At 50.5% G+C, this 13,881-nt stretch overlaps 1 protein-coding gene across 1 annotated transcript in view; it reads left to right on the forward strand.

The window, feature by feature from the left end:
- The first annotated feature begins 729 nt into the window (after positions 1-729).
- UBE2R2 (ubiquitin conjugating enzyme E2 R2) overlaps positions 730-13,881 on the forward strand; it is a 64,550-nt gene continuing 51,398 nt past the window's right edge. Inside the window, exon 1 of the mRNA XM_077346542.1 lies at positions 730-1,321. Within this exon, the coding sequence (XP_077202657.1) occupies positions 1,145-1,321 (177 nt within the window). The 5' untranslated portion in view covers positions 730-1,144. The remainder of the gene's footprint in view (positions 1,322-13,881) is intronic.

Here is a 13,881-nt window from a genome sequence, read left to right on the forward strand (position 1 = left end):
TTTTATTGCAATAAAATTATTATATTGTTTTGGGCAATGGCGGGGTAAAAATAAATAAAATAATAAAATCAATTAATTAATGAATACATGTGTCGGAGATGGAACTCCTCCGTTCATAGCAGCGGCAAAATGCATCGGGGCCCAATGCAACTGTCCCTGGAACAACGTCCCTGCAGAGCAGGACAAGCCGCCAAAGGATGGGGAAGGGGGAGAGGCGGCGCCGCCTGGGCCGCTTTAAGAGGGGGCCGGCCCGGGGAAGGCGAACGGAAGCGGCCAGCCAATAGGAGAGCGGCGCTGGCCGGGGCGCGTGGCCTGGTCGAGGAGACGCCCACTGGTGGGCGGGGATAAGAACGGCTCCTCCCTTCCTCTCCGGGAAGCGCCGGCGGAGCGATGTAGGCGGGGCTTCCGGGGACGGCGGCGCCCGACGTAGCCAATGGGAACGCGAGGCCCCGAAGGGCGGGGTGGGGTTGTGTGAGTGGAAAGAAAGAAAGAGCGAGGGCGAGAAGAGGGGCGGGCCCAACGGCGGCGCTTCCGAGCTCCGCGGACTCCAATTCCCATGAGCCCCTTCCACGAGGTTCCCGTCAGGGGCTCTCGGCCATTGTAGTCCGCCGTTGGGCCGCCCTCCTGGGCGGAGAACCCCGCGGGGGCCAATCAGCGCGCGGGACGGGCGTGGCGCAGGCGCGGTGGAGGCCCGAGGGGGGCGCGCACCGCCCTCCGCCGCGTCGCGAGCGACGAGAGCGGGGCGGGGCTTCGGCGGCGTGAGGGCGGCGCGGGCTGAGGTCGGTGGCGGCGGCGGCGGCGCCGTCACAAAAGGAAGCCGCGGCGAGCGAAAGAGCGAGCGGCGGCGGCTGCTGCCCGTGCGCGCGACCGAGCGACTAGGAGGCGGCGGCGGCGGCGGCGCGCGCGGGCGGCCGGGCCGAGCCCCCCTTCCTCCCCCCTCCCCCTCCCCTCAGGCGGCGGCCGGCCCCTCCCCCACTCCCCCCCCCTCAGCGGAGGCGCGCCGGACGGAGGCCTCGCGGGGCCGGGCGGCGCTCTCGGGCGGGCGGGCGGTCCCGGCGGGGGCGGGGGGCTGGCTGGCTGGCTGGCCTGCCTGGAGGGCCCGCCGGGGCCGCCGCGTCCTCCCCCCCCGCCGCCTGCCCCCGCCATGGCCCAGCAGCAGGTGAGCAGCTCGCAGAAGGCGCTGATGCTGGAGCTGAAGGGGCTGCAGGAGGAGCCCGTGGAGGGCTTCCGCATCACCCTGGTCGACGAGTCCGACCTCTACAACTGGGAGGTGGCCATCTTCGGGCCGCCCAACACGCTCTACGAGGGCGGCTACTTCAAGGTGAGCGCGACAGCCCGGACAGGTAGGCCGGGGGGGGGGAGGGCGGAGGCGGCGGATGGCTGGCCTCGCCCCGCACCTCCCCTCCCCTCCCCATGCACCCACCCACCCACTCACCTGCTCAAGGCCTGCCCCGGGGCCGGGTGGGACCTGGACAGCCTCTCCTGCTGCTGCTGCCCACACCTGGTCTTGCCAGCACCTCATCCTGGTGGGTCCTGCTGGAGGGGGGATTTGAACCTGCTCCCACTGTCCACTTTGAATCGTTCCTGATTCTCCAGGGACTGCACTACTTTGGGGCATTCTTCCCCACTTTACCTGTTTTATTCTCACAACACCCCAGTGAGGTAGGTCGGGTTGGGTCCGTCCAGTTTTGACAGCATTGGACCCCTCGTTTTCTGTGCCCCTTTGGGGTATTCTTGCTCTTTCATTTGCTTTAGTTCATGGCAGAATGAACGCTGAGATCTAGTCCAGCAGTCCAGATCTGAGAGTATTTGACGCTCCAACTAATATGCTTCACGTGGTGTTGTTCCCCGTTTCATTTGTTATATTCTCAAAACAGCCTAGTGAGGTTGGTCATGCTGGTTCAGGTCAGCTTCGTGGCTGAGTGTGGATTTGAACCTGATCTGACCCTCTAGTTCCTACACTACACTAGTTTGTTCTCTCCCTTCTTTGTTACATTATCACAATAGGTCACAGCAGTCGGTCCGGTGGCTTAGGTTCACCCAGAATGCTTTGTAGTGGAATGGGATCTAGACCTGGTCTGACACTACAGTGGCTGATCCCCCTCTTAATAAGAACATAAGAGCTCTGCTGAATCCGACCACTAGTCCATCTAGCCCATCCAGCAGTGGCCAGCCAGTTCCTCTTGAGTTCCAGCAAAAGAACACGGAGGCCCAGGACATCAGCAGTGCCCTGCTGGATCAGGCTAGTGGTCTGTCTATTCCAGCATCCTGTCTCAGTGGATGGCCAACGACTGAGCATAGAGGCCGAGTCCTTCCCCTGATGTTGCCTTTTGGCTCTGGGACCCAGAGAATGAGTGCCTCTGAATGTGGAGGTTCTCAGTCACCAGGGCTAGGAGCCACTGAAACACTTATCCTCTATGACTCTGGCTAATCCCCTTTGAAAGAGGTTTGTTCCTGAGGCCATCGCTGCTATTACTCACTGGAACAGTGTCCCAGTGAGTTAGGTCAGACTGATTCGAGTTCATCCAGAGAACTTCATGTCTGAGTGGGGTTTGGAAACTGGATCTTCCTGGGTCAGAACACTCCAATCACCGAGCTGCATTGATTTATTTCTCTCTCGCTGTTGCTATGATCTTTCCTAAGGGAGTCAGGAGGTCACTGGTGTGTCTTCCCCTTCCCCCATTGAGAGAATGGTGCAGGTAGATGCAGAGAAGGTGATTAGTCATATAATGGGCCCTCAACCAGACTGCTGTTTTTCCTTATGACCCTTCAATATGCAACAGGTCTTATACTGGCAACACCTTCACATGCCTCAAAATGCCCCTCTCAGATCCCCCCCCCCCCCGACAAACTTTTCATTGTAGTGGTATCAGGCCTGCTGGCTCTGTAAGATTGTTTTGGCAAAACTCGAGGATATTTCTGTCGTATCAGAGGTATCTTGAACTTTGAATCCCTGCTCATGATAGTCTCGCTTGCTGAAATTAGGTGATTTGATGCTGCTTCCAAATGCTTTTGGGTAAGGCTGTGGGTCAGTGACTTCCAGGCGGTCATCCGTGTCAATCATGTTTGTGCTAATCTAGTTTTATTTATTTGCTTTGTTTTTTCATACCCTGCCTTCCTTCTCAGTGGGGTCCCTAAACAGCTAGTGCGGTTCGTTTATCGTCACAACAATCCCATGGTTAGGCTGGGTGCCTGACTGACCTGAGGTCATATGGAGGGACGGTATAAAAATCTAATTAAATAAATAAATAAATAACACAGACATTTCCTAGGTCTTCCTGATTCTAGTACAGTCCTGATTCTAGTACAGTCATACTGATTTCTAGAAACAACTTCAGCTGGTAGGCATAAAGCCGTAAGCCCGTATATTGAAAAATGGTGGTTGTCGTCTCTGTAATATTCTCAAGTGTGTTGTTTTGACAGCTTGTTGGCCATAGTTTTGATTGAAGGCCTCTTGGGGACTGGTTGTATGTGGTGGGTGATGATTGGTTCCCCCCCCCCATTGCCTTTCTGTGTTCGAGCTCAGCACCCACATCCCGTTTCATGTGGCATTTTTTCCTTTTCAAATTGAAGCATGGGGTCTTCTTGCACCTTCACCTCTGAAGTAGTCCAAGGCTGCGTGTCCAAAACGATACAAAACAGCATTACAAGTGAACCTCCCCAAGACTCAAGTTCTCTCCTGTGGCTTGGCACCAGTTATTTATTTATTTGTTTCTGGTTCATTTGTTATAAACTCAAGGAATCCGGACGAAGAGGCAAAGTGACACTTAGCCGCCTCAACTGCCTGTGGATAAAAACAAAGGCAGACCAGGAAACAAACCTGTACAAGATTTCAGTTAGTAGAACCGTTCCTGTGTCTTCGGTTCCAGTTGAGCTCTCTTTTCCTCTCTGGCCGACAACTCCTGATGCGTGTTGTTATCCTTCTATCATCTGACATGCGCACACGTCTCTCTGACCTGAATTTACTTCAGTCTTTGCATCCTGGTCTTAAGCAGCTTGCTTCTTCAGCAGCACGAGCAGGGCAGTGTTTTGAAGGAGCAGCTTCAGTCTGTGTTGTGAATAGCCTTGATCCTAGTCAGTGTATTTACGGTAGCGTTCACTGGAACCTGGGAAAAGCAGAGTTGACACGTGGCTATAATGTAGGGCAGGCTTAAACCATTACTGGCTTAACTTCCAAAACCTGAATAAACCTGGATCCACCAGTCTTAATTTTCAGCAGGGTAGGGAACAGATTTAATACAGCATCCGCAGTTTGACTGCTAAAATGAATAATAAAATCAGAGTCCAGTAGCACCTTTAAGACTAACCAAGATTTATTCAATAAATTCAGTAAATCTTGGTTGGTCTTAAAGGTGCTCCTGGACTCTGATTTTATTGTGCTGCTTCAGACCAACATGGTGACCCATATGCATTTATCCTTATTTTAAAGACGCTGGGAACCTGCTCTGCCGAGGTTTCTGACAAACATTCAGGTTAGCCTTGGTGCTGGTCCTATCATAACTGAGATGCCTTGATTTCCGCTTGGCCTAGGCCTGTTTTGATTGGGGCAGGGATATCCTTGGATCACGGCAGTTCCGTCTTTGGCTTGACTGGTCTTGGGGCCCCCATGAGGGAAGCTGTGAGCCCTGCCTTTGTTACACTGGTGAAGGGGAAACCAGATCAGTCCCTGCTTTTGCGTTTTTTGTATGCTTTTTCCCAGGTAGTGTGGAAAAGCCAAAGTGTGCCTAGAGATGCACAGAGCACTTGGCTCTTAGGTTGTGTCTCGTGTCCCTGCCAGAGAGTCCTCAGTGTGAGACATGCAGCTAAACCTTCTGACTGGGAGGAAGGAGAGAGGGATGTTTGCAATCTGGCCTTTTCTCTCCTTAGCCCAAGGACTGAATCGTCTTGGGCTGCCTGCTGTGGACGACTGTGCCAGGAGGGAAACCCACTGTGGGGAGAGCAGCCCACCTGGACACCAGGCATGGAGCTTGCTTTTGTTTGGGACCGTGGGTGAGAATTGCTGGATTTGGGTATCAGTTTAATAATGGACTGTAGGCTTACAAAGAGGCCCTAGCAGTAGCTCAGATACTGAGAGAGCAGACAAAGGGGAAAAAGTGTGACTGTGCTCTTCCTTTGTACACTCCACCACATGGTCAAAGGTCAATACCAGGTCTGTAAATAAGATCTTTCTGATAGAGGGTCTGAATAGAGACGACCTCCCCTATGACCAAAACACAGTCAGAGTAGTTCAGCAGTGGAATAGGCTGCCTAAGGAGGTGGTGAGCTCCCCCTCACTGGCAGTCTTCAAGCAAAGGTTGGAGACACATTTTTCTTGGATGCTTTAGGGCAGTGGTCCCCAACCTTTCTGAGGCTGGGGACCAGCAGGGTAACTGCCCACTCGCGCGTGCGCAGCCCGTGCATGCGCCATGCGCGGCCAAAATCGCGCATGCGCGGCACTTTCGCGATTTCGGCCGCGCGTGTGCGTGGCCCTGATTCCCTCTCCCCGCCCTCCCGCAGTAAGAAGCTTCCCGGGCCGCAAGCTTGCGGCCTAGGAAGTTTTTTACTGCAGGGGGGGCGGGGAGAGGGAGCCGCGGCCCGGCGCCATGGCCTTCGGGCCACGGCCCGCAGGTTGGGGACCACTGCTTTAGGGTGCTTAGGGCCGATCCTGTGTTGAGCAGGGGGTTGGACTAGATGGCCTGCATGGCCCCTTCCAAATCTATGATTCTATGAAAACCTGGCTGGAGGATTCAGGTGCCTCTTCTATTGCTTGGTCTCAAGATAGCCCCAGCAGTTATTTCAGTCCTCTATCTGCCCCATATGGGAAGGGTGGAAACACTCCCTCCAGAGTACTTCAGTGGCACTCCAGAGTACTCCAGTGGCACTAAGATGGGAACAGCAAGAACTACGTAGTATGGATATATGGTTGGGTAAGATTCAGGTATTTGCTACTATGGCAAAACTGACCAAGCCTTTGAGCTGTAGTAAGGACAGAGAGCCTCTTGTGGCGCAGAGTGGTAAGGCAGCCGTCTGAAAGCTCTGCCCATGAGGCTGGGAGTTGGTAAAATGAGTACCCAGCTTGCTGGGGGGTAAATGGTAATGACTGGGGAAGGCACTGGCAAACCACCCCGTATTGAGTCTGCCATGAAAACGCTAGAGGGCGTCACCCCAAGGGTCAGACATGACACCATGCTTGCACAGGGGATACCTTTACCTTTAAGGACAGAGAGGGTCCACTTTCGTTTACAATTGGCTTAGCTTAAAAGTCCATAAGCACCCTTCCAAACAACATTGTGATAGAACTATTGTAATGAAATGAAACATGGATGGAGCCTGCGGTGAGTCTTCAGGGTAAAGGCGGGATGCGGTTCCAGCGTTTAGTCCGCATTGTCGTTTGAGTGCTTATTTGACGGAGCAAATGCCCCAGGAGGTCAAGAGTTCTTTTATGTAACTCCTGTCTCGTCTCTCCGCGCAGAGTGATTCTCAGGGATCAGGCAGCTTGAGTGTGCTGAGTGGGGGTTGCTTCTTGTAGGCTGTCTCTGGTTAGCAGCCTTAATTACATCCTGGCATTCCCTGCTGAAAGGAATGAAGTTTTCTTGCCCGCCTATGTAGGATCTTGGGCAATTGCACATATGTGCTTCCTCTCTCTTGAAGAGCCAATATGCTCAGCTCTAGAGCTACAACTGCATCTAAAATATGGCCTGTCTCGTCTGTTCTTAGAGCAGTGTTTTTTTTTAAGCCTACCAGTTCCATATTTGCAAAACATAGCCTAGGAATAAGCTGTTCACAATAGAATTTAATTTCCGTGCGTTAATTAACTTGGTGGTTTGTAGCTGCCGTATGGCCCTCTTTGTTACGATTCTTCTGTGTGTTTTGAGTACTTGATTATTGGGCTAGGGGAACTGTCAGCTGTAAAAATTTGCCTTGGTCATTGTGCTGATAAAATCCCTATAATTGTTCGCATGTCTGCATAGAGCAAGCTGATTCACAACCACTGGTGGCTGTGGATATATATATTTATATATAGAATAAGAGTTCGTTCTTATATGCCACTTTTCTCTACCTGAAGGAGTCTCAAAGCAGCTTCCAATCACCTTCTCTTTACTCTCCCCACAACCTTTGAGGGAGGTGAGGCTAAGAGAGTCCTGATATTACTGAAGAAGAGTTGGTTCTTATATGCCGCTTTTCTCTACCCAAAGGAGTCTCAAAGTGGCTTCCATTCGCCTTCCCTTTCCTCTCCCCACAACAGACACCCTGTGAGGTGGGTGAGGCTGAGAGAACCCTGATATCACTGCTCAGTCAGAATAGTTCTATCAGTGCTGTAGCGAGCCCAAGGTTACCCAAGCTGTATGTGGGGGAGTGCAGAATCAAACCTGGCTCGCCAGATTAGAAGTCCGCATTCCTAACCACTACACCAAGCTGGCTCTCAGACTATATATATATATAACCTTTTTTAGGCTGCGGACTGGTGGGGGGGAGGGCGATCCGGGCACCGCGGATGCACGTTTGCACCATGCACGGACCTGCCACGCATGCCCGTTTGCGCTGGTGGCCGCGATTCCCCCTCCCTCCCCCCCCCGCCGCAAAAAAGAAGCTTGCCGGGCCTCAAACTAATAGGCCGCTTTGGCAGCCGATTTGCTTGCGGCCTGGGAAGTTTCTCACTGCGGGGAGAGGGAGCCGCGGCCCGGTGGTTGGGGACCACTGGTATATAGTATATACATGTAACTAGTAAAAAAAGCCCATTGTATCCTAAATACAACGGGCGCTAGGAGGCAGTGGGAGAGTAAAAGATGGCTTACCCGTTGCGGCGTCTTCTGGCTGGCGGCCATTTTCTGCATAGACGCGGCCGGGCAGGGACGCGTCGGAGGAGGCGGCTTGATGGCGGCGGCGGCTTGAGCGGCGGCGGAGGCGGCGGCTTGAGGGCGGAGGCGGCGGCTTGATCGGAGGCGGAGGCGGCGGATTTACGGCGGCAGCGGCGGCGGCTTGATGTGGCGAGAGGCGCAAAGCGCCTCTCGCCGTGTCAAGCCGCCGGCAAGGAAGCAACTGCGAGGCGCGCTTTGCGCTGCTCGCAGTTGCTTCCTTGTGAGTGGGGTAGGAATCGGCCGAGCCAATCGGCAGGCGCGAAGCGCCTGCCGATTGGCTCGGCCGATGGTCCATCCAGAGGAAGGGGCCAATTGGCACCCTTCCTCATCCCGGACCGAGCCCGCCCTAACTCCTCCTACACAGCCCTTACGGCTTTATTTAGTCCGCGGCGCCGCGGGCTGTGTTAAGATGTGCAGTCAGTTGCCTTCTGACTTGTGCTGACCCTGTGAATTAAGACCCTTCATTGCGTCCTGTCATCTACAGTCTTGCTCAGGTATTGCAATCTGGGGGTCGTGGCTTCCTTTATTGAGTCAATTGGCAGTCTTCACTGGCAGTCTTCAAACAAAGGTTGGATACACACTTTTCTTGGATGCTTTAGGATGCTTAGGGCTGATCCTGCGTTGAGCAGGGGGTTGGACTTGATGGCCTGTATGGCCCCTTCCAACTCTATGATTCTATGAATTCATCTCACCTCACAGTGGGCCTTCTTCTTTTGGTTGTTCTCCGGGAGTAATACCTGTGCTTGCTGATCTGCAGCTGTAGAGGATTCTCGTGTTTCTCTTTAGCGGTCTTTCTCCATAGCTGTTTGTCTCCAGTGCCCTTCCTGAACCCAAGGACTGTACACAGGTGACTAGAAAGACATTATGGTTCTTGCTGCTGGGGGAAGAAGCTGAAACCGACTTTCTCACTGCTGCAGCTTGCTGAGCTAACATTCTCGCAGTGTTCCTTTTTGCTGTGATCCAAGGAGAGCCCTGCCGGATCAGACCAAAACTCCCTGTATTGAAGCAACCTTGTTTTTCACAGAGGCGAGACTCCTCGTCACAAAAACCACACTAACACGTCTTAGCCAGACTTGTTCAATACAGTCTCATGTTTCTGTCCTTGAAATGTTTTCCACTGGTGTGCTTGTAAAATTGTGGGTTTTTTGGAGCAGGTGTCTTGCATGATGCTTCAGTCCCCAAAGGTGGTGTTTGTAAGACAGCTTTGGAACTCAAGAGAGCAAAAGTTGGAGGGTTGGAGTTACTCTTCTAGGAAACGTGAAGGTGAACAAAAAGTCTTCCGTAGCTTCTCAGATCTTGCTTAATTCTCTTTATAATGTTCATTTCGATCTGCTCTCTGAATGCAAAGAAGCCGGCCTGTGTGGGCTCTGAACTAGTTTGGGAAAATTGGTCATGAGTAGATTGTACACGGTGGGGTGAGTAACACAAGCAGAAGGAACTTTTATCTTAATAAAAATTCAGGTCTGTCATGCTGACAAAGCACGCTGCTATGGGATACCAGTCTCTTAGTCTGCTTCAGATCTTTGGCTTCTGCACCAAGCTCCTGTCGGCTGGTTTGGGGAATTCCAGCCTGTGTGCTGTTGAAATCCTCTGCTTTGCTGCTTCCAACTGATTTCTTCCTCTCCTTCCTTTTTATGACTTCCCATTTGTCTGACGGGATATGGCTACATCATGGTTCCACTCATTCCCCAAACGTTTCCTGCCTCTTTTCTTACACCCTGGTTTGGAACAAATGCCACCAGGTGTGATTCCCCCCCCCCACCCCCCACGGGAAGTAACAAGGGACTTTTGTTTACCCAAAATCAATAGGCTGCTCCTGAAATTGTGGGGTCACCCTCTATAGTCACCCGTCCATCATCTCAATTTCCCGGCAGCCAATTTCTGTTCTTACCTGTTGGGTCAACCTGGGCCTGCAGAGCTCTCCCTACATCCGCTGGCAATTTTGCCATATTGACGTCATCTCATAGCGGTGGAGTTCCTTGTACTCTGGTCCCTTCCAGAGACTGTCATTATGGTTTCAGATCTGCCTGGGTTCATTTATAAATAAGTGAGACTGACTGTGCTTAGCCAAGCTATCTGCCTGTCCATCCCAGTTTTGTTTGTTTTGAGCAGAAGTTCTCCAAGGCTATGGTCTAGGTTTTTTCAAGCCCTGCTCCCCTGTTTTAACTCAAACGGGGAGTGGTAGTGATTTACCAGGAAAGTCTCCATCTCAAAAGCTTTGTTATTGTGCAAAGTCCTTAATTATGGAACTTGGTTTTAGCGCGGTATGTACTAGAAGTGGCCTTGAAGATGGGGGCAAACTCTAATTTTCATGGGTAACTATGAGACCTGCCATTTTTAGTGCAGAGAAATACAGAAAGTTTCATTTGTATTGTCTTAATCGGTTTCAGTGGTTGTGAGCTGCCATGGGATAGAAGTCTAATAAGTAAATAAATAAATAAATAAATTTGCCCAGAAGCTGTCTGTGTTCTCCCCGTTCCTCCTTTGATAAGGCTTGGGTTGGGTACACGTCCACAGTCCTAAGCTAGCCAGATGGTTAAGTCAATATTAAAGCCATTGCTTCTGGGGCAGAAATATTTTCAGCATACAGGCCTTCAATATTTTTAAGAATCCTACTTTCCAATGGACAGACGTTCCCTAAAATTATTATTATTATTATTATTATTATTATTATTATTATTTAATTTTTAGACCGCCCTTCTCCCAATAGGTCTCAGGGCGGTTTACAACATAAATAGTTAAAACACAATAAAATCCCCATAAAAACCCCAATTAAAAGTTACATATAGCGGCGGTGGTCACAGTTCTGATCTTAGTTCAGCCTGGTGGAGAGAATAATGTTCAGAAGAGGGTGGCACCAATACAATAGATCTAACCATGATCTCGATGTTAGAGATCTCAATATTGGAGGGGATCCTCTGATGGATTAGTGGGAGAGCTGCCCTGGCCTCAACCATATGCCTGGCGGAAGAGCTCCGTCTTACAGGCCCTGCGGAAAGCTGGTAGATCCCGCAGGGCCCTTAGCTCTTCTGGGAGCTCGTTCCACCAGGTTGGGGCCAGGACTGAAAAGGCCCTGGCCCGGGTCGAGGCCAGGCGAACATCCCGTGGGCCCGGGACAACCAGTAAATTCATACCCGCAGAGCGGAATGTAAAAGAATTGCTTCCAGAGCTGAATGTTTATATTTACAGAAACCTGAAACACAGCATAAAGACCTGATGTGCTACACAGTGCAGAAAAAAAAATACATCAGTGGTGGGAGATGCTGTCAAATCACAGCTGACCTATGATGACCCACGGGGGTTTCTGAGGCAAGAGAGGAACAGAGGTGGAAAATTGTGTTACATAAGTAAAAAACAATGCAAAGTATTATTATTATTGTTTCGATTTGTCACCCACCACTCTCAGCATGCCGGCTCAGGGCGGGTTACATGACAAACCCAATACAATAAAATAAAAATGCCCAATTAAAACTCCCATTAAAACACCATAAAAATTAACAGAAAAAGTACAAAATGATGTGGCAGAAATAACAGTCCATCTTGACAACCCAATTGCCAGCTGGGGTAGTTACCCAGTAGAGCAGGGGTAGTCAAACTGCAGCCCTCCAGATGTCCATGGACTACAATTCCCAGAAGCCCCTGCCAGCATTCGCTGGCAGGGGCTTCTGGGAATTGTGGTCCATGGACATCTGGAGGGCCGCAGTTTGACTACCCCTGCAGTAGAGGATAATACGTACTGTACATGGTAGTATAATTCACAGTCCCTTTATTAAAAAAGTGCCTTTCTGACCCATTTTGCTATGATACACCCCTCAACAGACCTCAACAAATGTTCTTCTCCTTTAGGAACTGCCACAAAGACTTTAAAAGACAAGCTGTTTTTCAGCCTTGAGATGTTTATATTTTAATGACTGTAATTATTGCTACCACAAAACCTAATCTTAAACTCTCCAAGTTTGCCTGCTCTATTTGTAGAGCGATAACAAAAATCTTGTTGCGTATAAATAAGTGTGGGGCATCCCTGGTTGTCGTCATAACAGCAAAAAAACTAACCTTCACCCCTTGCCTAATAAGTTTTAAATTTTGGATACATTCGATTGGGTGGCCGTGATGGTCTGGAGCAGCACAACAAAACACAACCAGAGTCCAGTGGCACTTTTAAGGCCAACAAAGATTTATTCGATAAATAAATCTTTGTAGGTCTTAAAGGTGCCACTGGACTCTGATTAAGTTTTAAATTTTGTATTTCTGCTGAGAGTTACCAAGAAACTTCCACGATAAATGATGGATGGAAGCTCTAGGTGCTGCAGTGAAATTTCTTGGCACCCGGGATTTGTCGAGCCCTGGCTCTAGTCCCTTTATAAAAAATGCCTCCCCAAAGAATTTAGTTTTACATCGTTTGCAGAATGCCAGAGATGCAGGAGCCTTCCTGAGCTTACAACAGAGAATGCATGTGTGATGGGCAAATTATCTTGCCCATTTGCAGAAGGCCCTTCTCTAATGAGCAAAAAGTAGGCTGTAGAACATAGGAAGGACGGCAGCCCTGCAGGTATTGCAGGGGTAGTCAAACTGTGGCCCTCCAGATGCCCATGAACTACAATTCCCATGAGCCCCTGCCAGCATTCGCTGGCAGGGGCTCATGGGAATTGTAGTCCATGAACATCTGGAGGGCCGCAGTTTGATTACCCCTGTATTAAGGCCTCAGGTGTTCTTGCCCCAGGGGTCTTAGATGTACTAGTAGAACATACCGTCAGCAGAATGAAACATTAATGCTCTTAACAGTTCTCCCTTGAGCTATAGATGCAGGCTTCCGTGTTGAACGGGGGAAACCTCCTGATGGAGACAAGACTCTTATAGGGCCAGCTTGTTGTCATGTTAGCTTTCTGAATTCAGGGAGTGGTATCCAGGCGTACAGCACCCAGCCAGCATGTTGAAATGGGGCCAACGGTATCTGTTGATACTGCTTGTTTTCCTTCTGTGTAGATTGCTGAGAGCAGGAAGGCTCATCTTGGTAGGAAGGTGGAAAAGAGGAGCATGCTGCTGACCTTGGGGTAGGAGCCCCAAAAGAGGACCGGAAGTGCCTGGAAGTGATGTTGGTGGTGGCTGGCGGTTGCAATCTGAAAAATTATTATTCAGGGCATTTCTATGCGGCCTCTTCAGAGTTCTGTGTGAGGCAAAACGACGTAATACAAAAGCAAGCCATTATGAACAAACCACTGGATGTAAACAGCATAAAAGCGATCCATAAAACAGAAGCAGGGCATTGACAAAGCTGGGAAGATTAAACTTTCTAATTAAAAGCCTGGGTAAAGATGAGGGATTTTAGCCTGGTGGTTAAAAGAAAGTAAAGCAAGGTGCCAGGCAAGCCTCAAGAGGGGGCATTTTTGAATGTGCCACTACAGAAAATGCTCTGTCACTAGTTGCCACCCAACTCACCTGTGAAGGTGAGGGCACAGAGAACATGGACGTGAGAGGGCAGGCCTTCACTGACAAGCCAGGTGGAATGGGAGGAGATGGGCCTTCTGCTGCTCCGGTTTAAGCCGTTTAGGATCTGAAATCTGCTCAGAAACTGGTGAGCAACCAGTGTGGATCTTTCAGCACAGCGATGCTACAATTCCTACAGCCAACCCTGACGGTAGCCTGGTGGCTGTTTTATACCAATTTAATTTTTCAGTCTGCTTTCAAAGGCATCCCCATATAGAGGGCACTACAGTACTCTAAAGAAGAACTGGGTTTTTTTTTGTCCCATTTCTTACTAGCCAAGGAGCCTAAAAGCGGCTCACAGTCACCTACTCTTCCTTTCCTCACAACCCTGTTCAGTCTATTATGCTTCATCATCATAGAATAATAGAGTTGGAAGGGACCTCCTGGGTCATCTAGTCCAACCCCCTGCAGTATGCAGGACACTCACATCCCAATCGCTCATCTACTGTAGCCTGCATCATAAAGCACCAAACTTTGTTGGTCTTAAAAGTGCCATTGGATTCACCTGAATCTATCTTGACACAACAGATACCTCTGAAGTAGGTGAGGCTGAGAGAGC

Source organism: Paroedura picta, chromosome 7, assembly GCF_049243985.1.
Source record: "Paroedura picta isolate Pp20150507F chromosome 7, Ppicta_v3.0, whole genome shotgun sequence".
In the NCBI taxonomy this organism is placed as follows: Eukaryota; Metazoa; Chordata; class Lepidosauria; order Squamata; family Gekkonidae; genus Paroedura; species Paroedura picta.